Source organism: Neoarius graeffei, chromosome 17 (genome assembly GCF_027579695.1).
Source record: "Neoarius graeffei isolate fNeoGra1 chromosome 17, fNeoGra1.pri, whole genome shotgun sequence".
Taxonomy (NCBI): Eukaryota; Metazoa; Chordata; class Actinopteri; order Siluriformes; family Ariidae; genus Neoarius; species Neoarius graeffei.
This window is the reverse complement of record NC_083585.1, coordinates 34466704-34493762: the sequence shown is the minus strand read 5'-3', so window position 1 is coordinate 34493762 and position 27059 is coordinate 34466704. Positions and strand designations below refer to the sequence as shown.

Genomic DNA, 27059 nt, shown 5'->3' with positions numbered 1-27059 from the left:
TGTTTGCATCTGTATACACCTTCATATGTTTTACCCACACAGAGGATGATTCATAACTGGGTTATTTCACCACGCAATGCATCTTGCATCTTGTTCCCCCATGGACACACAACTGCAGACGTCTGCGCGCGCGCACGCACGCACGCACGCACACACACACAGAGAGTGTACCACTGCCTACATTCCACATACACAGTTTGGGCTCCCAATAAAAGATTGATGCTGCTTTAAGTAGCTGCCAGAAAACATTAGCCAAGGCAGAGAGAACGCAGGAGCAGATGCTCTGCCAGAGATGACTATCAATAATGCAGCCTCCAGCCGGGAGAGAAGAAGAAAGAGAAAATTTGGGGTGGAGGAGCGCAGGCAATAAACTGTGAGGGAAGACCATAGATGACATAATATCCTGAAACCCTAGGGATTAATCTTTATATAGCGCTCTGTGTGTTCAAGTCACAGTGAAGTTTGTGTGTGAACAGTGAAATGTTCCGCTGTTTACAGTACTGTTATCGCCATTGTGAGTATATGACAGAGCAGAAGTATTGTTAATATTTTTAAAAAAAACAATACAGAAAGGGCGGCACGGTGGTGTAGTGGTTAGCGCTGTCGCCTCACAGCAAGAAGGTCTGGGTTCGAGCCCTGTGGCCGGTGAGGGCCTTTCTGTGCGGAGTTTGCATGTTCTCCCCGTGTCCGCGTGGGTTTCCTCCGGGTGCTCCGGTTTCCCCCACAGTCCAAAGACATGCAGGTTAGGTTAACTGGTGACTCTAAATTGACCGTAGGTGTGAATGTGAGTGTGAATGGTTGTCTGTGTCTACGTGTCAGCCCTGTGATGACCTGGCGACTTGTCCAGGGTGTACCCCGCCTTTCGCCCGTAGTCAGCTGGGATAGACTCCAGCTTGCCTGCGACCCTGTAGAACAGGATAAAGCAGCTCGAGATGATGAGATGAGATGAACAATACAGAAAGCGCATTGCTACAGTGAGTATCAATGGCAGAAAAAGAGATACAAGACGAATGCAAAACATACAATGGGAAACTGATATGAATAAATAAATAAAACCAATGAAATTATTATTAATAAATGAAGTTATTACATAAGTTATTAATTACAGATGTAAGGTGGATGTTGCAAGGCGGTCACTTTCATGTTGTTGATGTGATTTCATGCAGGGTTTCTCAATCTAGTATCCTAAAATGTACTTTGGTTTGCCCATGTGAGGGAACCCTTCAAGTGTCTGTGGAGAACACAGTCGTTTACTTACAGCACTTATTATACAGTCAAAGCTTTCCCTTTCAGAACAGGTTCCACATTAAATCCTTTAAAAACTAGGGCCATTAAGCATCCAAAGAACCCTTAAGGGAACCTTTTTAAAGAGTGTGTGTTTAAAACAAATAAAATAATTGATTTCATGAATACACCCCACCTCTCGCTCGAAGTCAGGATTGGCTCCAGTTTCTCCCACAACCCTGATGGATAAGCAGAGTATAAATAATGGACGGATGGATTTCATGAATACACTATATGTGACGAGTCATGGAATCCACGGACACATTCGTTTCGGCCGACATGTGTCCGTGTATTCCATGACTCGTCACATATTTACTTGTGAATTTGTTTAGTTTATCTATAGTAAAATTTAATCACAGTGTTTCCTGGTACACGAGGACCTTCCTCCTTTTCCATGAACACGCTATTACACATTTGACATCAGGAAACACAGGGTAACTAGAAGGGCACTCGGGAGACTGCATACCTCTGCCAAGCCACATATTCGAATTTGCATCAAAATCTAATCCTTGGCCCATGGCCCACCTTTCCTCAAAATGTGATCAAAATCCGTTCACTGCTTTTTGAGTTACCGTGGGAACAGATAAACAAACAAACCAACAAATGGAGGCGAAAACATCACCTCCTCTAACAAAGTTGGCAGAGCTAATTAAAGAGAGGTCCTTTTTTAAGTTAGTGAAAGCTAGCTTAGCACGGTGTAACCATGCATTTTCTATTGATAATAAAACCTTTGCTAATATGAACAGGGAATAACAAGGCAGTTACCGACTTTACGTACAGTCTGGATTCATTTGCTTTGGTGAGAAAAGTAATATTTGTCACTTGGCTTCTGAGTCACAAGAAAGGCCTTTTTTTTTTTTTTGGCCTGAGATCCAACAATAGTTGTTTGTGTAGAGTCTGTGGGCGAGCAGAAATGTGCATGTGCGCTGGACTGGGTGGAAAAATGGCAAAGAGCAGGTCAATGTGAGGCCAGTGACAACTGTTTCCTCTTGTTCTGTCTTCTTGTTTTATATCACTCTATACCCCTTCATAAGAAGGAATTTCATGCATATCTCCCACTCGTTCATCTTTTCTCCCTCTCGCTTGAATGTTCAGCTGTCGTCTCCTCTCCTGTATTAGCCTTGTGGCTGGGCTTCCCACTGGATTGACACAAAAGCCATCATTTACTTTAAAACCCCAATCGTGCTCCCATCATTCCCTCTCTCTCTCTTCCCCTGGGTCTCACTCTGCTTCCTTCCATCACACCATCCCGTCACATCACACTCCTTTCTCTGCTCCCTCTGTTACCATAGCGATGCCCCTCCACTCCCTCGGTGTCCCCACCCTTCTTGTCCTCCCTTTTCCATTGTGAAGGAGCTGATGTTTCGCCAGCTCCTTGGGGAGCCACTCAGGCCCCAGTTGTTGCTCATGAAGACAGTGCTGCCGTTACCGTGGGAGCTGTGTAATTGCAGAGCAGGGAACGGGGCTTAGAGAGCATGCGTGCACCACAAGGCAGTAGCTTTCCTATGCAAAACAACATTACAGATGGGTGGAATGTATCTACAGCACACACACGCACGCACACACACATAAATGTTCTGTTAATAAAAACAAAGACGCGACAGAGCATGAGGTCGGAGATGATAGTAAGCAGACCCCTGTTATACAGGAAAGACGAGTGGCTGTACATGCAGGCAGTCACAGAAACATTTGTGATACTGGAACACTAAAGAACTAAGAAGCAACACACAAACGCACACACTGTATTACATGTGGTTTTAATACAGCACTTAGCAAGCACTGGTGCAACTGTAAGGAAACAGAAAAGCTCTCCCAGCAGACAGCAAGCCCTCAGGCAGTAATATGTTTCCATTATAATGTGCCTGTCTGAGGCATGTGCATAAAACCACCATTATGTGACTCATTTACTGCAATCTTGCTTGAAATAAACCATTCATAAGACACAGCTAAAATCTGCATATCCTCATTGTCACGCCAGGCCAGCCCTGCCTTTAGCAGCTCTTACGACCTTTCTTCTTGACAGTAGGTTTAATATGTGGATGTAATCCCAGGCAGAATGCCAGCTCATCAAATGCGATCAACCAGGATATACTGCATGCATAAATAACAGCATTTTCACTGATAAGCTCTGATATGTATTCTTCTTATAAAACATAACGTCAGCTCTTTCCCAGCCCCAGTGGCAGTCAAGGGTCAGAAAGGCCCAGGTTTACTTTAGAACTGCTGTAGAATATCTCATGAATGTTCTGATGTTTTCTCATGGTTTCAGCTTCAAGTGCGATGGTTTAATTATCGCTTGTCATTTCTCACGCCATCACATTGTCTCACCTCCGCTGTCTATTTCCCTTTCCCAGCTGTGCATACTGCCTAAGAAGGAAGTGAGACACTGTTTTTCTTTCGTTCTCTCACCTTCTGGTTTTCTCAGGTGGACGTGGAGGTGCTAGACCCACGGGGTCGCACTCCTCTGCATCTGGCTGTGACCCTCGGTCACCTGGAGTGTGCTCGAGTGCTGCTGCACTATGGCGCTGATGTTAGCAAAGAGAACAGCAACAGCTGGACAGGTAGCACAGCAACAATGCAAACACTGAGTGTGCTTACAAATACTAATAATATGATTTCAACAGTTATCAGGTTACTCATGAGGTTGTGTAAATTGCATACTATGATATTGGATAGTTAATTATATTCCACACGTCTTTTCTAAAGCAAACTCTCTGGTGGATTTATTGGCAGGATGCAAAGTGACTGTATGCGTTCATGTTATTACATTACATAAGAACATGTAAAGACATCTGGTGTGGTGTGTTCGCGATGCATGTTGGACCCTCAGTGTTAATATTGTTCTTTTAAGCACAATGATCCTTTCAGAAACAACAACAAAAAAAAAGCATGAAGGGGGGTACATAATGAGAATGCAAGCAAGATAGCTGGGAAGAGAGACTATAAAATGAGAGTTTATAAGAGAAGTTATTTCTCATTATTTCCCGTTATGACTGCAGTAAAAATTTCAATTTCTCTCTCTCTCTCTCTCTCTCTGTATATATATATATATATATATATATATATATATATATATATATATATACACAGTGGTGCTTGAAAGTTTGTGAACCCTTTAGAATTTTCTACTGTATATTTCTGCATAATTATGACCTAAACATCATCAGATTTTCACACAAGTCCTAAAAGTAGATAAAGAGAACCCAGTTAAACAAATGAGACAAAAATATTATACTTGGTCATTTGTTTATTCAGAAAAATGATCCAATATTACATATCTGTGAGTGGCAAAAGTATGTGAACCTCTAGGATTAGCAGTTAATTTGAAGGTGAAATTAAAGTCAGGTGTTTTCAATCAGTGGGATAACAATCAGGTGTAAGTGGGCACCCTGTTTTATTTAAAGAACAGGGATCTATCAAAGTCTGATCTTCACAACACATGTTTGTGGAAGTGTATCATGGCACAAGCAAAGGAGATTTCTGAGGACCTCAGAAAAAGCGTTGTTGATGCTCATCAGGCTGGAAAACGTTACAGAACCATATCTAAAGAGTTTGGACTCCACCAATCCACAGTCAGACAGATTGTGTACAAATGGAAGAAATTCAAGACCATTGTTACCCTCCCCAGGAGTGGGTGACCAACAAAGATCACTCCAAGAGCAAGGTGTGTAATAGTCTGCAAGGTCACAAAGGACCCCAGGGTAACTTCTAAGCAACTGAAGGCCTCTCTCACATTGGCTAATGTTAATGTTCATGAGTCCACCATCAGGAGAACACTGAACAACAATGGTGTGCATGGCAGGGTTGCAAGGAGAAAGCCACTGCTCTCCAAAAAGAACATTGCTGCTCATCTGCAGTTTGCTAAAGATCATGTGGACAAACCAGAAGGCTATTGGAAAAATGTTTTGTGGACGGATGAGACCAAAATAGAACTTTTTTGGTTTAAATGAGAAGCGTTATGTTTGGAGAAAGGAAAACACTGCATTCCAGCATAAGAAACTTATCCCATCTGTGAAACATGGTGGTGGTAGTATCATGGTTTGGGCCTGTTTTGCTGCATCTGGGCCAGGACAGCTTGCCATCATTGATGGAACAATGAATTCTGAATTATACCAGCGCATTCTAAAGGAAAATGTCAGGACATCTGTCCATGAACTGAATCTCAAGAGAAGGTGAGTCATGCAGCAAGACAACGACCCTAAGCACACAAGTCATTCTACCAAAGAATGGTTAACGAAGAATAAAGTTAATGTTTTGGAATAGCCAAGTCAACGTCCTGACCTTAAACTAATCGAAATGTTGTGGAAGGACTTGAAGCAAGCAGTTCATGTGAGGAAACCCACCAACATCCCAGAGTTGAAGCTGTTCTGTACAGAGGAATGAGCTAAAATTCCTCCAAGCCAGTGTGCAGGACTGATCAACAGTTACCGGAAACATTTACCGTAGTTGCAGTTATTGCTGCACAAGGGGGTCACACCAGATACTGAAAGCAAAGGTTCACATACTTTTGCCACTCACAGATATGTAATATTGGATCATTTTCCTCAATAGATAAATGATCAAGTATAATATTTTTGTCTCATTTGTTTAACTGGGTTCTCTTTATCTACTTTTAGGACTTGTGTGAAAATCTGATGATGTTTTAGGTCATATTTATGCAGAAATATAGAAAATTCTAAAGGGTTCACATATTTTCAAGCACCACTGTGTGTGTGTGTGTGTGTGTGTGTGTATACACACACACACACACACACACACATACATATTATACATGTACTATGTGTGTGTGTGTGTGTATTCCACATCATAAATCAAACAAGATAATCAATTAATATCGTATCTCACCTGTATTTAAATATTAACTATGTTTACATAGCTGTTTCTCTCTCTCTCTCTCTCTCTCTCTCTCTCTCTCTCTCTATCCCTCTCTATCCACCACAGTTTTGCAGGAAGCCATCAGCTTGCGTGATGCTGAGTTGGTTCGGCTGGTCTTGTGTCACAGAGACTATCAGCGCACCATTAAGAGACTAGCAGGGATCCCCAGACTACTGGAAAGACTGCAGCAGGTCAGTGTTATAAGGTCTTTTTTAAACAAACTGCTGAAAAAGTTTATGCTGACACCTTTCTGTTTTAGCCAGTATTAACTTCTTCAGCAGTTTGTGCTACAGTAGTTTTTCTGTGGGATTGGAACATATGGGCTAGTCTTTGTGTCCCACTTGAATCAATGAGCCTTCGACACCAGTGACCCTGTCGCCGGTTCACTGGTTGTAATTCCTCAGACCACTTTTGTTCAGCACTAACCACTGCATACTGGGAACACCCCACAAGATGTGCAATTTTGGAGATGCTCAGACCCTGTCATCTAGCCATCACAATTTAGCCCTTGTCAAAGTCACTCAGATCCTTACGCTTGCCCATTTTTCCTGTTTCCAACACATCAACTTTGAGAACTGGCTGTTCTCTTGTTGCGTAATATATCCCACCCCTTGACAGGTGCCAGTGTAATGAGATAATCAATGTTATTCACTTTACCTGTCAGTGGTTTTAATTTTATGGCTGATCGGTGGCTTGGACACTTCGACTCACCTGTGTAAGCCAACACTAAATAACAAGAACTTAAGTCACTAACTCTAAACATGGCCCAATAATTTCAACAAGTTTACTTACACTGAAAAAAGAGCAGAAAACTGTTTATTCAAAACACATTATGGAAGTCTAGGGGCAGCTGTTGAATTTTGTCAAGAAAGGTTTACAATATGCTACTATATAGCCTGACACGAATGCAAACTTAAAGCCATTACACTCTATCTGTAAAGATCGGAGTATGAGACAGACGTGAAAATGTCTTGCCCAAGTTGTTCTTACAACCCCGATTCCAAAAAAGTTGGGACAAAGTACAAATTGTAAATAAAAATGGAATGCAATAATTTACAAATCTCAAAAACTGATATTGTATTCACAGTAGAACATAGACAACATATCAAATGTCGAAAGTGAGACATTTTGAAATTTCATGCCAAATATTGGCTCATTTGAAATTTCATGACAGCAACACATCTCAAAAAAGTTGGGTTAGGGGCAATAAGAGGCTGGAAAAGTTAAAGGTACAAAAAAGGAACAGCTGGAGGACCAAATTGCAACTCATTAGGTCAATTGGCAATAGGTCATTAACATGACTGGGTATAAAAAGAGCATCTTGGAGTGGCAGCGGCTCTCAGAAGTAAAGATGGGAAGAGGATCACCAATCCCCCTAATTCTGCGCCGACAAATAGTGGAGCAATATCAGAAAGGAGTTCGACAGTGTAAAATTGCAAAGAGTTTGAACATATCGTCATCTACAGTGCATAATATCATCAAAAGATTCAGAGAATCTGGAAGAATCTCTGTGCGTAAGGGTCAAGGCCGGAAAACCATACTGGGTGCCCATGATCTTCGGGCCCTTAGACGGCACTGCATCACATACAGGCATGCTTCTGTATTGGAAATCACAAAATGGGCTCAGGAATATTTCCAGAGAACATTATCTGTGAACACAATTCACTGTGCCATCCGCCGTTGCCAGCTAAAACTCTATAGTTCAAAGAAGAAGCCATATCTAAATGTGATCCAGAAGCGCAGACGTCTTCTCTGGGCCAAGGCTCATTTAAAATGGACTGTGGCAAAGTGGAAAACTGTTCTGTGGTCAGACGAATCAAAATTTGAAGTTCTTTATGGAAATCAGGGACGCCGTGTCATTCGGACTAAAGAGGAGAAGGACGACCCAAGTTGTTTTCAGCACTCAGTTCAGAAGCCTGCATCTCTGATGGTATGGGGTTGCATTAGTGCGTGTGGCATGGGCAGCTTACACATCTGGAAAGACACCATCAATGCTGAAAGGTATATCCAGGTTCTAGAGCAACATATGCTCCCATCCAGATGACGTCTCTTTCAGGGAAGACCTTGCATTTTCCAACATGACAATGCCAAACCACATACTGCATCAATTACAGCATCATGGCTGCATAGAAGAAGGGTCCGGGTACTGAACTGGCCAGCCTGCAGTCCAGATCTTTCACCCATAGAAAACATTTGGCGCATCATAAAACGGAAGATGCAACAAAAAAGACCTAAGACAGTTGAGCAACTAGAATCCTACATTAGACAAGAATGGGTTAACATTCCTATCCCTAAACTTGAGCAACTTGTCTCCTCAGTCCCCAGACGTTTACAGACTGTTGTAAAGAGAAAAGGGGATGTCTCACAGTGGTAAACATGGCCTTGTCCCAACTTTTTTGAGATGTGTTGTTGTCATGAAATTTAAAATAATCTAATTTTTCTCTTTAAATGATACATTTTCTCAGTTTAAACATTTGATATGTCATCTATGTTCTATTCTGAATAAAATATGGAATTTTGAAACTTCCACATCATTGCATTCCGTTTTAATTTACAATTTGTACTTTGTCCCAACTTTTTTGGAATCGGGGTTGTACATTTTATTAACTTTCAAACCCCTAGAGTAATACAATAAGAAGCAATCTATCTCTTTATGCGTTTCCAACGGCTTTATGTGCAACCAGGAATTTGAAACACTTCTGTGTTTTATTTTCATGAAGATTATGACAGCTTCTCTTTCTGAATAAGCAGTGTCATGCCTGAAAGGAAGAATTATACACGTTTAAAGCTTAAACTAGAAATTCCACTGAATTCATGAACGCGTTCTACAAATAGTCTATTTTGCATAAATGCTTATGATAAACTTCCCAGAGAGCAGAATGCTAATTTACAAACACATTCATCAAGATACAGATGCAGGCAGAGAAATGAACAGTTACACAGGCAAACAAAAACATCATGGTATATTGGAGAGGTAAGTACACCGTATATATGCACACAGGCACTGGCTTGGGTTCCGTCCCACAAAATAATCTTTGAGAACTATTGCAGTTCTCTACTGGGGCAAACAGTCTTTGTCCCTCCTGCTGTCCCTGAGCGCTTCCTGAAATTCACTTCTTCTACTTTTTCTTCTTTTTTTATTCCCCTGATGAATGAACTACCTCTTTCCACCAGAAATGCATTTATCTCCCCGTCCTGCTTTATGCTCTGCTCTTTCTTACATGGCCACTCTGCCACACATAGAAACTACATTTACATTTATGGCATTTGGCAGATGCCCTGATCCAGATCAACTTACAAAAGTACTTTGAAGTCTCTATCAATAAACACATCCTCATACAGGTTCAATAGGTCAGGGACTGAGCATGCTATCAGGCTAAAAATGATGTTGGGGAGGTAGGCTACTGACCCCGTATTAACCGTCTGTCTTTTCTCCACTCCATCTTTTTCTCCTTCTCATCTCTCTCTGTCTCTCTCAGGCGCAAGACTTTTATGTAGAGATGAAATGGGAGTTTACAAGCTGGGGTATGTAAAACAGTTTTGTCCAAGTAACACAACACTTATCACACCAACTTGGTTATTAACTCTACGAGTGATAATCATGACATCATAGAACTAGGAAGATTTTTGAATTATTTGTAAAATAATAGAAACAGTAATAAAACTCCTAGGTAACCAAATTCCACTGTCATTATGCAGCCACAGCGATATCCTGATAACCAATGTTTCTTCATAGCAGCCTTATCAGTTACATAGTGAGAACAGGAAAAGAGAAACTCCTGGATGTGCCATGGTACATACGTTATATAGTTGTCTGCTGGTCTCGCTAGTTTGCATTATCACTGCAGTAACATGGCTGCTTTGACATCAAAGTTTCTAGGGAAGGATTACAGTAGTGGTTTCCTGTTGCCTTCTACTGGATTATTATAGAGTTTTTCTCCTCTCAATCATTCGCACCTATGGGCAATTTAGAGTAGCCAGTTAACCTAACTGCATGTCTTTGGACTGTGAGGGAAACTGGAGCATCTGGAAGAAACCCATGCAAACACGGGGAGAACATGCAAATTCTACACAGAAAGGCCCTCATCGGCCGTGAAATTCGAACCCAGAACCTTCTTGCTGTGAGGCGACAATACTAACCACTGTACCACTGTGCTGCCCTGCTTGCTGGTAATCAGTAGTTAACCTCATATTTATAGATGGATTTGCAGGTGCCTATACTGTATATGCTCTCATCGTCTTTTGCCAAAAACTGTTCACTTTATAGGGAGGTACGGTGGTGTAGTGGTTAGCACTGTCGCCTCACAGCAAGAAAGTTCTGGGTTTGATCACAGTGGCCTACGAGGGCCTTTCTGCGTGGAGTTTGCATGTTCTCCACGTGTCTGCATGGGTTTCCTCTGGGTGCTCTGGTTTCCCTCACAGTCCAAAGACATGCAGGTTAGGTTAACTGGCGACTCTAAATTGACCGTAGGTGTGAATGTGAATGGTTGTCTGTGTCTATGTGTCAGCCCTGTGATGATCTGGTGACTTGTCCAGGGTGTACCCCGCCTCTCGCCCATAGTCAGCTGGGATAGGCTCCAGCTCGCCCGCGACCCTGTACAGGATAAGTGGTTACAGATGGATGGAGGGATGGATGTTCACTTTATAGAGCAGCAGTTGCTGATACCAGTATTTTCCTCCATGAAAAATGTACAGCAATAATTTGTTAGCTACTAGTAGCATGGATTGATTATAAGTAATTTACTTGAGCTCAAAAAATACAAGAGTGTCCAGTCAAAACAAAGAACTATATATAGCAGTTTGATCATGCTGTCGGACAACATAACACTGTTAGTAATTCAGAAATGAGAGAAATGGTAATCAAGTGACTAGAAATTAACAATTCTACATTGCAAGTTGTGGTCCAACCATACGAATAACAAAATGACATTGCTGGTACACAGTGTGTTAGCTGGGACTACGTAGGATCATTTTGAAGGATGATACAGTTAGATTGACATTTTGTGTCAGGAAGTGTTAGTGAAGATTCTTGACTTTGAAGATCCAAAGTCTTTAAATTGGAGACAGGCTTTCTGGGCTTTGTGCCACCTGCCTCTCTGTCACTTTCTGTGTCTCTCACTCTCACTGTCTCTATTTCGGTCTTTCTTTTTTTAAATCCAGGTAATCCATGTTTCGTGACTAGCTTGTCCAATATAACAATTTTTTTATAATTTTTCACCTGATCTATACAGTACATGAGACTCATCATACTAATTAGCAACCAGTATAAATCAGATATATACTAATCAATTAACTAATATTCATTTTAACATTTTTCTGGTGTTATGTAATCGAGATTGATGTGGGATTTGAAGTACATTATAGTCATTGCAGTTTCTTCCAGATAGGTACTTCACAATGATCTCACACCCTATCATTAAAGATTGACTTTCCTATATAGTAAAGATGATTAATTAATCATTATTGACATGATTACCAAACAAAATGAGAAAATAATTGAAAAGTATTTAAAGAAAGAAAGCGATGAGCAGACTCAGTGACAGTAGTAGAAATGTTTGAGAAGGTCTTCAGTCCAGTTCAGTTCAGGTCATGTTGAAGTTGAATGTCCTGTATCAGTAACTGAACTTTCATTTCAATCATGAAAACCGTATGCCACTCATCTGAGATGCTTCTTCAGTTTCCCTGAATAGTAGGAAATCCCAGCTATTCAAACACTATGTGTAATTCACACCCATGACATCATGCGATTGTTGTGAGCTCAAGATCAAGAGGTGTGTGTTTGCATGAAATCACCAGGTTAAACATATCAGGTTATACAGTAGTGCTTGAAAGTTTGTGAACCCTTTAGAATTTTCTATATATTCTGCATAAATATGACCTAAAACATCATCAGATTTTCACACAAGTCCTAAAAGTAGATAAAGCGAACCCAGTTAAACAAATGAGACAAAAATATTATACTTGGTCATTTGTTTGTTGAGGAAAATGATCCAATATTACATATGTGAGTGGCAAAAGTATGTGAACCTCTAGGATTAGCAGTTAATTTGAAGGTGAAATTAGAGTCAGGTGTTTTCAATCAGTGGGATGACAATCAGGTGTGAGTGGGCACCCTGTTTTATTTAAAGAACAGGGATCTATCAAAGTCTGATCTTCACAACACATGTTTGTGGAAGTGTATCATGGCACGAACAAAGGAGATTTCTGAGGACCTCAGAAAAAGCATTGTTGATGCACATCAGACTGGAAAAGGTTACAGAACCATCTCTAAAGAGTTTGGTCTCCACCAATCCACAGTCAGACAGATTGTGTACAAATGGAGGAAATTCAAGACCATTGTTACCCTCCCCAGGAGTGGTTGACCAACAAAGATCACTCCAAGAGCAAGGCGTGTAATAGTTGGCAAGGTCACAAAGGACCCTAGGGTAACTTCTAAACAACTGAAGGCCTCTCTCATATTGGCTAATGTTAATGTTCATGAGTCCACCATCAGGAGAACACTGAACAACAATGGTGTGCATGGCAGGGTTGCAAGGAGAAAGCCACTGCTCTCCAAAAAGAACATTGCTGCTCATCTGCAGTTTGCTAAAGATCACGTGGACAAGCCAGAAGGCTGTTGGAAAAATGTTTTGTGGACGGATGAGACCAAAATAGATCTTTTTTGGTTTAAATGAGAAGTGTTATGTTTGGAGAAAGGAAAACACTGCATTCCAACATAAGAACGTTATCCCATCTGTGAAACATGGTGGTGGTAGTATCATGGTTTGGGCCTGTTTTGCTGCATCTGGGCCAGAACGGCTTGCCGTCATTGATGGAACAATGAATTCTGAATTATACCAGCGAATTCTAAAGGAAAATGTCAGGACATCTGTCCATGAACTGAATCTCAAGAGAAGGTGGGTCATGCAGCAAGACAACGACCCCAAGCACACAAGTCGCTCTACCAAAGAATGGTTAAAGAACAAAATTAATGTTTTGGAATGGCCAAGTCAAAGTCCTGACCTTAATCCAATCGAGATGTTGTGGAAGGACCTGAAGCGAGCAGTTCATGTGAGGAAACCCACCAACATTCCAGAGTTGAAGCTGTTCTGTACGGAGGAATGGGCTAAAATTCCTCCAAGCCGATGTGCAGGACTGATCAACAGTTACCGGAAACGTTTAGTTGCAGTTATTGCTGCACAAGGGGGTCACACCAGATACTGAAAGCAAAGGTTCACATACTTTTGCCACTCACAGATATGTAATATTAGATCATTTTCCTCAATAAATAAGTGACCAAGAGTAATCTTTTTGTCTAATTTGTTTAACTGGGTTCTCTTTATCTACTTTTAGGACTTGTGTGAAAATTTGATGATGTTTTAGGTCATATTTATGCAGAAATATAGAAAATTCTAAAGGGTTCACAAACTTTCAAGCACCACTGTAGGTGGTGTTGTCGACCTCCCTCTCTGTCTAGAGATGATTTTTCCAGCTTGAGAAAGATGGCATTTTAAACCAGGTGCATTCTCTGTCTAAAAGCTGAACGTTGCTGTCTTCAAAAAAGTGTCTCTTGTCCTTTAGGTTTGGGAATACAATATTGAAGAATTTGTGTACCTGTGTTAAGGTGTGCACTTAACAGGTTTTTGTTTTACATCACTCTTGTACACGTGTAGCTTTCTGACTGCACTGGATGGCATATTTTATGTTGCTCTGCTTGTGTTCTGGTGCATTTTCACTGCAAAAAAAGATATCTTAGCAAGTGAAAATATCTTGAAAATAGCTGAAACGATGTAGCATTTCCTATTAGAAGAATACAAGACACCAATTCTGAGATTATTAAACCTAGTTCTAGATTGCAACCAACTTATTCTAAGATGTCTTATCAAGTAAAAATATCTGTCCATGCAGCAAGATAATTTCACTAGTATTAAGTAACTTTCTCATCAAATTCAGTTTTCATTTTTTTGCAGTGCAATAGGTTTGAAGTACACAGATTTACAGAATATTCTCCTAATACATCCAGCTTTCTTTCCTTTGTTTGCCCTCTTTCCTCGCCCTTTGATTGTGGGTCTAGAGTTCCTTCTGGACCTTTTGGCTCTCTCTTTTTTTTTTATAAAAGCCTGATTTGGCTCATACAAATTTTAAGGATTGCTGGATGTTTGTGCACTTCGTTCTTGTACTCCGAGCATGTTCAGCCTGGCACAGCTTTTTGATTACATTACAGGCATTTACCAGACGTTCTGAAAAAGTACTCCAATGCCAAATACCAAATGCACAATGATAATATCTTTGATAGTCACACGTGCATAATAAATATGACAATATTGTAAATGGAAAAGAAAGCCCAGAACCAGTCCCTGAGGAACACCTTGCGTTACAGTGCCAAGGGATAATGTGTCAAGAGCAAGAGCAGCATCAGTAATGCCAATAGTAGAGAGCTTACAGTTTGTTCTCACTGAGATGCATTTTTCATCTGGGATACCTTTGATTTTGTATGAAGACCGGTGAAAACATGCCAAGGACTGTAGGAGCAAGATTGGTGCAAAGCAGAGAGGGAAATGTTGAAAATATCTTGGTTTTTGTACTGTTTTTGAGAAGCAAATTAAAAGCTGCACAAACAAAAAGCTTGCATGAATGGTGTCACACCCTTAGCTCTGTTAAAACATAATTGCTTTACATTGCAATGTCCTACATTGCTTGCCTACAGATTGTTGCCAGGAACCCTTAATAAGGACCAGAAGTAACAAACAAGTCTATAATGTTATCATTGTACATTATGAGGTCATTTTTGAAAACGGGTTACTCAGAGCTGGAGTCGATTAAACGGTAATCATTTAGTGGTCATATTATCATGAATTCATGAATCGGATTATTGATTCATCTCCTCTGTTATTTTTAAAAATTATTTCGACAATTTTAAATTCTTGAAACAGATTGGTCAGTACGTGTTTTTCTGTAACAGCAGCTCTGACAGTAGTGATGGCTTTAATTACAATCAGATTTATATTAATGCACTTTCTGGTTTCTCAGTAACGTGACAATGTGAGGGTTTTTTGGATTATTAACTTCTAGAAAGAAGAAAAAAGAAGCCATTGAGGGAAAAACTATAGACATCTATAGTGCCTCCAGAAAATATTTACCTCTAGTATGTATTTTTGGCAGCATGGTGGTGTAGTGGTTAGCACTGTTGCCTCACAGCAAGAAGGTCTTGGGTTCAAACCTCATGGCCGACAGGGGCCTTTCCGGTTTCCCCCATTGTCCAAAGACAGTTAACTAGCTACACTAAATTGTCCAACAGTGTGAATGGTAGAGAGGAGAAAACCTCTATAATAATCCAGCAGAAGGCAAAGGGGAACCATTACTGTAATTCTTCTCTCGAGACTGTGATGGCTGGTCAGAGCAGCCATGTCACTATGCCAAATAGAGACGGTGTATATTTCTATTTTTGCTTAAACTTAAGTAAAATAGAATTGGATTTTTTTCCTGCTACTTTTAAAGTGACACTCCAGTCCACAGAAATAAACTTAAATAAATTAATTAGATGCTGTCAGGATGATCTCATCTCATCTCATTATCTCTAGCCGCTTTATCCTGTTCTACAGGGTCGCAGGCAAGCTGGAGCCTATCCCAGCTGACTACGGGCGAAAGGCGGGGTACACCCTGGACAAGTCGCCAGGTCATCACAGGGCTGACACATAGACACAGACAACCATTCACACTCACATTTACACCTACGGTCAATTTAGAGTCACCAGTTAGCCTAACCTGCATGTCTTTGGACTGTGGGGGAAACCGGAGCACCCAGAGGAAACCCACGCAGACACGGGGAGAACATGCATACTCCGCACAGAAAGGCCCTCGCCGGCCACGGGGCTTGAACCTGGACCCTCTTGCTGTGAGGCGACAGCGCTAACCACTACACCACCGTGCCGCCCACTGTCAGAATTATTAAAAAAAAAATTTCAACTGTTTAATTGATAAGTCTCATCTCATCTCATTATCTGTAGCCGCTTTATCCTGTTCTACAGGGTCGCAGGCAAGCTGGAGCCTATCCCAGCTGACTACAGGCGAAAGGCGGGGTACACCCTGGACAAGTCGCCAGGTCATCACAGGGCTGACACATAGACACAGACAACCATTCACACTCACATTCACACCTACGGTCAATTTAGAGTCACCAGTTAGCCTAACCTGCATGTCTTTGGACTGCGGGGGAAACCGGAGCACCTGGAGGAAGCCCACGCGGACAACATGCAAACTCCACACAGAAAGGCCCTCGCAAGCCACAGGGCTTGAACCCGGACCCTCTTGCTGTGAGCCGACAGCGCTAACCACTACACCACCGTGCCGCCCGCTGTCAGAATTATTTTAAAAAAATTTCAACTGTTTAATTGATAAGTATTCACCACATTCTTTTAACAGAATAAATTACATTTTTAGCAGTAAACACTAAATATGTTAAACAAAGTACACCTATGTTAATTTAAAATGCACTTGTGTCCAATTGTATGCTTGCACAATAATTATCACTGACTTTGTGAGGTCTCGCAGCTAAAGTGGCAAATCAGTTCAATCTTGCTGTCATTAAGACGAAGTAACTGCCCATGAAGCTTTGAGATGAAGTTATTAGGATTAAAAAAAAATTCAAAAATGGCTTGAGTAGGTCATAAAAAGATCAGCAAAGCTTTAAACCCTTCCTATGAGCACCGTAAAATCCATTATAACAAAGTAGAAAAAATCTGGCACAGCACAGACACTACCCAGATCAGGCCGTCCTTCCAAACTGAGTTTTCAGGCAAGAAGGACAGCTTTCAGGGAATTATCCAAGAGGCCAGCTACATCACTGAGGGCGTCACTGGCTGAAATACGAGATCCTATTAGAGATCAACAATGTCATCAGCTTTTCACAGATCCAGCCTCTGTAGGAGAATGGCCACAAAGAAGCCACTTTTTAGAAAGGCTAAACGGCACTCCTTGAGTTTACTAGAAGGCATGTAACAAAATATGAGAGCTTTTAGAAAAAAAGATTTTGAGTCATTTGGTCTAAAAGCAACGTCTTGTGTTTGTCACAGAACAAATACAGCCTAGCACCCAGGTAGCACCATTCTTACGATCATGGACATTGGTGGTAGCATCATGCTGCAGGGTTGCTTTTCAGCAGGAGGAACTGGAAATCTTGTTGCCATCAAGGACATCATGGATAGAGCCAAATACAAATTCTTGAGGAGAATCTGTACCAGTCAGCCAGAAATCTGTGTCTCGGGTGAAAAGTTACACCCCAGCAGAACCTTTACCTTTCTCTTCTTCCGGTCTTTGATGCAGCTCCCCATTCAGTGCCTGTATTCGATTTTCGCACAGGCACTGTTTTCTGACGTTTACAAAAGAAGTCATGCAAAATTTGTGGAAGTCAATTTCCAAAGTAATGCCTGAATAACTGATTACGACAGTAAGAACAAATGTCTGACAACATGGAAAGGCTCCCTTTTGTACTAATAATCACTTGGGAAGAGTAAATACTTTCTGGAGGTACAGCAGCTGCTATAACATAAGTGGTAACAGAAACTCATCTCCCACGACATTCAATGTAATTTATTATTGTTATGTACAAAGTGGGGGCAGCACGGTGGTGTAGTAGTTAGCACTGTTGCCTCACAGCAAGAAGGTCCGGGTTCGAGCCCAGTGGCTGGCGAGGGCCTTTCTGTGTGGAGTTTGCATGTTCTCCACGTGTCTGCGTGGGTTTCCTCTGGGTGCTCCGGTTTCCCTCACAGTCCAAAGACATGCAGGTTAGGCTAATTGGTGGTTCTAAATTGACTGTAGGTGTGAATGTGAGTGTGAATGGTTGTTTGTCTCTTTGTGTCAGCCATGTGATGACCTGGCGACTTGTCCAGGGTGTACCCCGCCTCTCGCCCATAGTCAGCTGGGATAGGCTCCAGCTTGCCTGCGACCCTGTAGAACAGGATAGGCGGCTACAGATAATGGATGGATGTACAAAGTCCTGTGATACAAGTGGAATAAAACACTTCAGGGCTTGCTATTCTAGGAAAATAATCAACAATGCGGTTGTGTGATGTAGCCCAACATGAAGCGAAGTTACCCCCTTGAAAGAAATTATTTTTCTATAATAAAACAGCATGAAGGGTTGTATTTGACAACATACCCTGTCATGTTTTATTCCTGACATAATAACTATAGTAATCCTTGATGCCCCGTTTACCAAAATATGTTCTTGAAAAGCATGATGCAATTGATTTAATGCTCATCTTTATTACTGTGTAGTGTATTAGATATGTTCCGGGTTTTCTTGACAGTCAAGGCTATGTGTCCCTTTTTCAACATGTCTGCCTTGCAAAAAGGGTTCACAAGCTCAGTTGGATTTTTTTTTTAGGATAATGAAATAATAATTCACCTTTTATATCATGTTTGTAAACTGACTCCATATCTCTCTTTGTTTCAGTGCCACTGGTGTCTCGGATCTGTCCGAGTGATACATATCGAGTATGGAAAAGTGGCCAGTGCCTTCGAGTGGACACAACACTTATGGGTTTTGAGCAGATGACTTGGCAGCGAGGCAACCGCAGCTTCATCTTCAAGGGACAAGGTGACAGGGAGCCTTTTTTTACGTCCCCATCCTGCCATTTTATTCTGTTTTAATATCATTTTATCTCGAGCATCAAATCACCTTCACAAATATTTTGGCCATATCTCCAAACTGAAAGATTAGGTCACTCCTGTGGTCTCTTATTTCTTTCTTTCGACTCCTCCCTTTCTACATGTAATTCAGACTCCAGTGCCATGGTGATGGAAGTGGACCATGACAGACAGTTGGTGTTCTGTGAGACACTCCCATGTCTCTCATCCTCTCCCTCTTCTCGTCCTCAAAGCACTGCTCTCAGTCTGTTGGGGGTTCTGCAGCCCAGTGATGAGCAGGTGGCTGCTCGGCTTTCTGCCCCAGTGGTCACAACACAGCTAGACACCAGGAACATTTCTTTTGAAAGGTGAGCCAGGAATGTTGATAACCATTACTACAAAAACCACCCTTCAAACTACAGTTAACAGCCCGGGTGTAAAAAGTTTATAAGTGATAAATACAGTCGAGGCCAAAAGTTTCCATACACCGAGGCTAAAGCCATTCAAACTCAAATATTCAAAACTCCACACATTTTATGGTACCATACATTTCCTGTATTAAGTCAATTAAGGTTTCTACTTTACACTCTTTGCTCATCTTTTTCAGTTCAGGCTACAAATGTTCTAGAGGATTCATGAGTCAGTGATAGCCACGCCAATACGGTCACCTTGTTGTCTTTAACTTTGTTACAACATTGGAGGTCTTCCTGGAAGACCCAGTTGCAACCAAGGTTTAAATTTCTGATTGATATCAGAAAGGTGGCGGCACGGTGGTGTAGTGGTTAGCACTGTCGCCTTACAGCAAGAAGGTCTGGGTTCGAGCCCCATGGCCGGCGAGGGCCTTTCTGTGCGGAGTTTGCATGTTCTCCCCGTGTCCGTGTGGGTTTCCTCCGGGTGCTCCGGTTTCCCCCAAAGACATGCAGGTTAGGTTAACTGGTGACTCTAAATTGAGCGTAGGTGTGAATGTGAGTGTGAATGGTTGTCTGTGTCTATGTGTCAGCCCTGTGATGACCTGGCGACTTGTCCAGGGTGTACCCCGCCTTTCGCCCGTAGTCAGCTGGGATAGGCTCCAGCTTGCCTGCGACCCTGTAGAACAGGATAAAGCGGCTACAGATAATGAGATGAGATGAGATCAGAAAGGTTTCGCTTCAGTATTTCTCGATAATCCTTCTTCTTGTTCATGATGCTGTCTATTTTCTGGAGTGCAACAGTCCCTTTTCCAGCAAAACACACACACAGCATTATGCTGACACCACACAGGTTTGAAATTTGCATTGAAAGCCTCGTTTTTTTCCCTCCATAAATAGCACTGATCTTTATGGCCAATCAGTCAAGTTTTTGTTTCATCTAACCAGAGGAAATTACTCCAAAGGGATGCAAACTGCCAAGGGCGTAGGTTTGGTCTCAGTTTTGGTAGGGACAATACCAATCCCCCCTCCTCAACACCAATCCTCTGCCGAACTACTTACTTAACCACCCATACTATTACATGCACAAGTAGAGCATAATACATATGATATGACGACATAATGCTGAACAGTTTAACGCTTTATTTACTATTCCTAATGACAAACACTGCAAATAGTACGTAAAGTTCGAGTACAGTTGAACAAACAAATAGTGACATATTGAGCTGATAAAACAAAATTGCACCCGAAATGAATAATCTATTCTATACATAATTACATTCAAACATTCCAAACAGACGCCTCCGTCTGTCATTCACAGACACAAACTGTTGGCCTAGATCTTCAGGATCTATTAGGTCAAGTTCCGTTTGATGCACATGGCATACACTTACATTGTTAAGGCGCTGCTGTATCATGGTAGATCTTAACCAGTTTTTTAGCCTTTTCAGTGCACTAAAGCTTCGTTCAGTTTCAGCTGAGGCCACAGGGACAACCAACAAGAGCTTAACAAGCTTCTCAACCTCATCAAACAAGCCTCTTACTTCACTATGCATCCCTCTCAGGATATCTGCAGATTCTCCAGTTGACATGAATGTATGCTTTGAGTGAAACATTGAAAGCTGAACCCTCAAATTCTCCCTATCCATCTCTGGATACTCTCCAATCACATCACTCCTTTTCCCTGTGAGGAGCACATTCTCAACTTGCTTGAGTTTCTCTATGTCTGGTTGGTTAAATCGATCCTTAAATTGAATGTCCAAACTGTCCAACACCTTGAAAAATTCAATTCTGTAGTATTCCTCTGGTGTCTCTGACTTATGGTGACTAGCCCCACCAGTAAATCTTTTGGGGGGTTTTCTTTGGTGAGGGATTTCAATTGGTTCAATTCCCAGAGTATCAACCATTAACACTGCCTTCTCAAACAACTCTGTAAACTTCTCACTCCTTTTGTCTTGAAGAGTTGAGCTTGCATAGCCAACAGCAGTCTGCATACCTCCAATTGTTTGGGAGCAGTTTTGCAGAGACCTGCTTAAACACTCTAGCTCTCCGAGCACCTCTGTGGCTAGAAGCAGTCCAAGAACTGTCTTGCCCTTCTGAAAGTGTTCTAGGAGACCATTGGCCCTAGTGCCGGTGTCAGAACTAACTGCAGCCATTTCCTCCAGACTGGTCAAGACAGCCTCATACTGACTAAGTACTATTTGAACAGCTTGACCACGTACAGTCCACCTAGTTGGACACAGAGGTTTTACAGTTCTGGTATGCCCTTCTGACAATGTCTGATCAGCCAATATCCCTTTGAACTTCCCTGACTGGTTGCTCAGTGTTCCAAGTTCATGGACCCACTGTAATGCATCACGTAGTAAGGGAGAGGCACTGCATGCACACTGCGTAATAAGATTGACACAGTGTGCTCCACAGTGCACATACAAAGCAAGTGGCTGTTTCTTCTTAAGCAATGCCTGTGCCCCAAAGAACCTTCCTGCCATATTCAGGGATGAGAGTTTTCCGCTTTTCGGCGGATTTCCGCTTTTTCTGAGTAAAAAATGACCTTTTTATATTATGCCAAAACCGTTGAGAATTTTTTAAAATTAATTTCGGGGGGTTGGGGTATGTTCCTTCATGCTGTTCAAACTTAATTAACTCCAACGATGTTTCCACATTATTTGTAAGTCGCCGTCTTTAGTCTCGTTTAATCTCGTTGAATGTGATGTAAAATTCGTGTTATCTACATTGTTATTGGTCAAAACATCGATGTCGAGACCATAATAGCCAATCAAAACAGTTTTTACAAAGACACCCACATCTGCTTTCTTTTATCAAAACTTACACATGTTCGTGAGCTACATATCAAAAATACGCTCCTCTAATCAGCGTGTTTTCTCAAGATGCCGAATACTATTGACAAGCGAGATGAAGCGAAGGTACGTGAAATTGATGCTGGTATAAAAAACAAGTTTAGCAAAGCAAAAGGAAAGCGAGAGAGGAGTGTGAGAGAGAGCAGAAGAGAGCCAGGTTAGAGCATGTAAAAACACAGGAGGAGCTGGCTAATGAAAGAAAAAGGAAAAAAAGAGAGGACTGATAAGCTTTTGGCTTTGGCCAAGAAGCTGAAGTCTAAATGATCAAATGAAAATTTGTTTCAAAAATAACTGGGAACTATAAATAACTTTTAACTGTAAAAAGTGTAAATAGGCATTTTCCTTTTGAAGAAGACATACAAGTGATGTGGACAATAAGATAAAGACAGTCCCCATAAAATATGCATTTGTTTGATTCAATACATTGAATATATGATAATTTGAATTATAGCTGACAGTGTTGAGAACTGTATAACTTTAAAGTTTAAATAGACATTGTGAAGAAATCATATACAAGTAATGTAGACATTAGTAAAAGGTCAGTTTCCATAAGATATGAATGTTTTTATATAATTCAATACATTGAATATATGAAAATTTGAATTATTAATGGAACTGTAAATAACTATGAATTTTAATGGACATTTTTTAGAAAAACAAGTGATGTTGACAATGAGTAATAACCAGTCCCCATAAAATGTAGATATTATTTTGAATTAATGCAATACACATATTGATTTTGATACATATTGTTCTATATAATAGTGTTTTTATTTCAATAAGTATTAAAATAGGCATCAGGTGTTTTAATTAACTACAGCTCAGATTGCAGGAAATAGGGTGTGTAAGGTCTCATTTTGAAAAAAAAATTCCTGGGGGGTCCCCCTGGACCCCCCTTATTACAGATTTTCTGCTTTTTTCATCAGGACCCACTCTCATCCCTGCATATTGGCTGCTCCATCATAAGTTTGACCTCGCAAGCCTGAGATAGGAAGGTATAGTCTCAGCAGCACATCAAGCGCTACCATGGCCATTTGCTCACCAGTTGTCCCTGGTATCTCATATAATCCAACAAATACTTCCTGTGGGATTAGGTCTTTCTCCACATACCTTAAGCATATTGAAACCTGCTCTTTGCCCTGTATATCCTGAGTGCCATCCATTATAATCGAAAACTTAACTACTGGGAGGGACCTGATTGTTGAGGCTAACCACTACACCACCGTGCCGCCCGTCTGAACAGCCTATATGTTAAAAAAAAAAAAAAAAAAAATATATATATATATATATATATATATATATATATATATATATATACTGAATAAATTGCAGACCTATCTTGGGATACATAGTTCTATGTATTACACCTACATTTATTTCACATCAATTTGAAATATTAAGGAAATAAGCTGACATTTTCCGCTAGCCTATTCAAAATACATCACAACCAAAACACACAGTCCTAATTTTCCAAAGATCCTTCCGTTTCATTGCTAATCCTTTGATGCTTCTAAATGCCTTAACATTCAGACCTCACCTGAAGCCCTCCAGCTTCTTCTCTCTCAACCTGCTCTTGATCCTTTGTACTGTATTTCTGAGTTTCCTATGTGATCAAATAATTCATTCATTCATTCATTCATTCATTATCTCTAGCCGCTTTATCCTTCTACAGGGTCGCAGGCAAGCTGGAGCCTATCCCAGCTGACTATGGGCGAAAGGCGGGGTACACCCTGGACAAGTCGCCAGGTCATCACAGGGCTGACACATAGACACAGACAACCATTCACACTCACATTCGCACCTACGGTCAATTTAGAGTCACCAGTTAACCTAACCTGCATGTCTTTGGACTGTGGGGGAAACCGGAGCACCCGGAGGAAACCCACGCGGACACGGGGAGAACATGCAAAGTCCACACAGAAAGGCCCTCGCCGGCCACGGGGCTCGAACCCAGGACCTTCTTGCTGTGAGGCGACAGCGCTAACCACTACACCACCGTGCCGCTGATCAAATAATGTGTTAATGAAAATTAACCAGAAACCTAACAGTAGTAGGAATACACCTTTTATCATGCAAATGTATTTGGCCTAAGCTACTAATAAAACAACCGAAATTATGGCATGACTTGAGATGACTATATTAATATGACATGATGACATCCCCACCTCAAGCACTGATTCCTCATTAACCTGTTCTAGGTTTGCATCGGCCTTATGCTGCCTTTCCTGCACACAAATGATTCATTAATTAGCTTTCATAGTGTCAGCTTTAATAGTAGCCTTAGTAACAGGATACACTAACTTTAGCCTACCAATTTCTACAGCAAAACGGGAGATGGTTAGCATTTTGGCATGAATTGCATGGTTTTGGGGCCACGTATTACCCCTTGTCATTAATATGTAGGCTACAGTACGTTAGCAGTCTCACAATTTTCCACAGTAGAAAGACTGGTGGTAGCCTAGCCTATAACATTTTGCAATGATAGGTTTGCATCGCGGGGCGGCACGGTGGTGTAGTGGTTAGCGCTGTCGCCTCACAGCAAGAAGGTCCGGGTTTGAGCCCCGTGGCCGGCGAGGGCCTTTCTGTGCGGAGTTTGCTTGTTCTCCCCGTGTCCACGTGGGTTTCCTCCGGGTGCTTCGGTTTCCCCCACAGTCCAAAGACATGCAGGTTAGGTTAACTGGTGACTCTAAATTGACCGTAGGTGTGAATGTGAGTGTGAATGGTTGTCTGTGTCTATGTGTCAGCCCTGTGATGACCTGGCGACTTGTCCAGGGTGTACCCCGCCTTTCGCCCGTAGTCAGCTGGGATAGGCTCCAGCTTGCCTGCGACCCTGTAGAACAGGATAAAGCGGCTAGAGATGAGAGATGAGGTTTGCGTCGCGTTGTAGGCTATAGCTAAATAATGTCAACCTGTTCTGGGCACTACTTACTCTCTGTGTGTTGAAATAGTTCTGTATATCTTTTTTTCTTTTTTGGTGGCATTGTCTAGGTTATCTACAAAGCAGATCATTGGACAAAATGAGTTTGAATACCAAGGTAACAGTAATGTTAAGTTGTACACTTTTCTGAAGACATACAGTAGCAGGCTATCTGGCTTGCTACTGTATGTCACACGGGCCCGTGGTCTCTTCGTCGTTACCACCACTAGAAGCGCTTTGTTTACGTCCATGTGAGGAGAACTTGAACCTGCAGACTCTCTGTTTCAGCCAATGAAATTGCAGCATGGATAACCCTGTCACTCTGGTACATCGAAAAAACTAGTGACTAAGATTATAGCCTACTACTGAGTTCGCAAAAAATATGTGAATAAATTCACATTTTGTTATATAAAAATAAAATGCTAAATATTGGTCGGGACTATTTTGCCATCCTAAAATATTGGTTGTGACATGTCCCTATGGTCCATATGCAAATCTACGCCCTTGCAAACTGCAGTCTGGCTGTTTTATTAATGCCAGCCTTGGAGCAGGTGCTTCTTCCTTGCATGACAGCCTTTCAGGCCATGATGATGTAGGATTCTCTTAATGATGGATGCACAAATTTGGTATCTGATGCCGCCAACGTCTTCACCAGTCCCTTTGTTGTCGTCTTGTGGTTTGGTTGAATCTTTCACACCAAAGTTTGTTCAGCCCTGGGAATTAATTTGTGCCTTTTTCTTAATTACATGGCCCCAAGATTTTTTTTAGATTTGCATACCGTCTCTTTGTGTAGATGCTGCTGGTACATTCAACTGTTTACAAATTGCTCCTGAAAAGGAACTGGACTTTTGGAGGTCCAGAATTTCCCTTTTACAGCCACAGGTGCACTCTTAATTAACTCCAAATAATGACACTTGGTCAATCAGAAGCTTCTAAAAGTTATTACATCATTTTCTGGAATCTTTCAGACTATTTAAAGAGACAGTCAACTTGACATATGTAAACCTATGATCCACTGGAATTCTGATTGTGAATTAAAGGTAAAATAAATCTGTCTCTAATCAGTTGTTTTAAAATTACCTCTGATGTGAACAAAGTAGATGCGTTAATTGACTTGCCAGAAGAAATGCATGGTAACATGAAATTTTTGTAGTTTGAATGTAGTAGTGTTGTGTAGTGAGATTGAATATCATTAGCCCAAGTGTATGTAAACTTTTGACCTTAACTGTAAGTCTGCTGCAGTTGATTAAACCATAGTCCATTGTTCCCCTGGCCCACACCATATGTTCTTTAATTCTATCCACATTCACTGGATATGAGCAATCGCGCATTCTGATTGGCTACTCTCCTACTAGGATATCAGCTCATGTACCATGAGTAGAGAAAAACAAAATGGCAGGGCATGTTGCTGAACTAACCAAGGATGAATTAAAAACTCTACTTGAAAACAAACCCCCCAAAAATACAAAAAAAAAAAGCACAACGAAATATGGAATAAAAGTATTTGATGGTAAGAATGTATCTTTTTTTTTTCAAGAAGGATTATTGTAGCATTTTTTCACAAATTGCTACTGTCATTTCACCGGTTTGTTTACATTCTAAGCAGAAATGATTTTGTTGGCCGTTTTGTATAAAGTTTTTATTTATCTAATTTGCAAGAAGGGCGGCACGGTGGTGTAGTGGTTAGCACTGTTGCCTCACAGCAAGAAGGTCTGGGTTCGAGCCCCGTGGCTGGCGAGGGTCTTTCTGTGCGGAGTTTGCATGTTCTCTCCGTGTCCGCGTGGGTTTCCTCCGGGTGCTCCGGTTTCCCCCACAGTCCAAAGACATGCAGGTTAGGTTAACTGGTGACTCTAAATTGACCGTAGGTGTGAATGTGAGTGTGAATGGTTGTCTGTGTCTATGTGTCAGCCCTGTGATGACCTGGCGACTTGTCCAGGGTGTACCCCGCCTTTTGCCCGTAGTCAGCTGGGATAGGCTCCAGCTTGCCTGCGACCCTGTAGAACAGGATAAAGCGGCTACAGATAATGAGATGAGATGAGATAATTTGCAAGAAATAAAAATAAAAACGCTCTGTTTCTCGAAATCCAGTGATTGTGGATAGAATAAAACAGT

General features: G+C 41.4%; 1 protein-coding gene across 2 annotated transcripts in view; it reads left to right on the top strand.

Annotated features, from left to right (window-relative positions):
- The window catches only part of ankrd13b (ankyrin repeat domain 13B), a 46538-nt gene that overhangs the window by 6069 nt on the left and 13410 nt on the right, over positions 1–27059 (top strand). For both annotated transcript variants that reach the window (XM_060898092.1, XM_060898093.1), the window contains exons 2-6: positions 3710–3845; positions 6226–6350; positions 9639–9684; positions 18593–18736; positions 18920–19133. In XM_060898092.1, coding sequence (XP_060754075.1) covers positions 3710–3845; positions 6226–6350; positions 9639–9684; positions 18593–18736; positions 18920–19133 — 665 coding nt within the window. The remainder of the gene's footprint in view (positions 1–3709; positions 3846–6225; positions 6351–9638; positions 9685–18592; positions 18737–18919; positions 19134–27059) is intronic.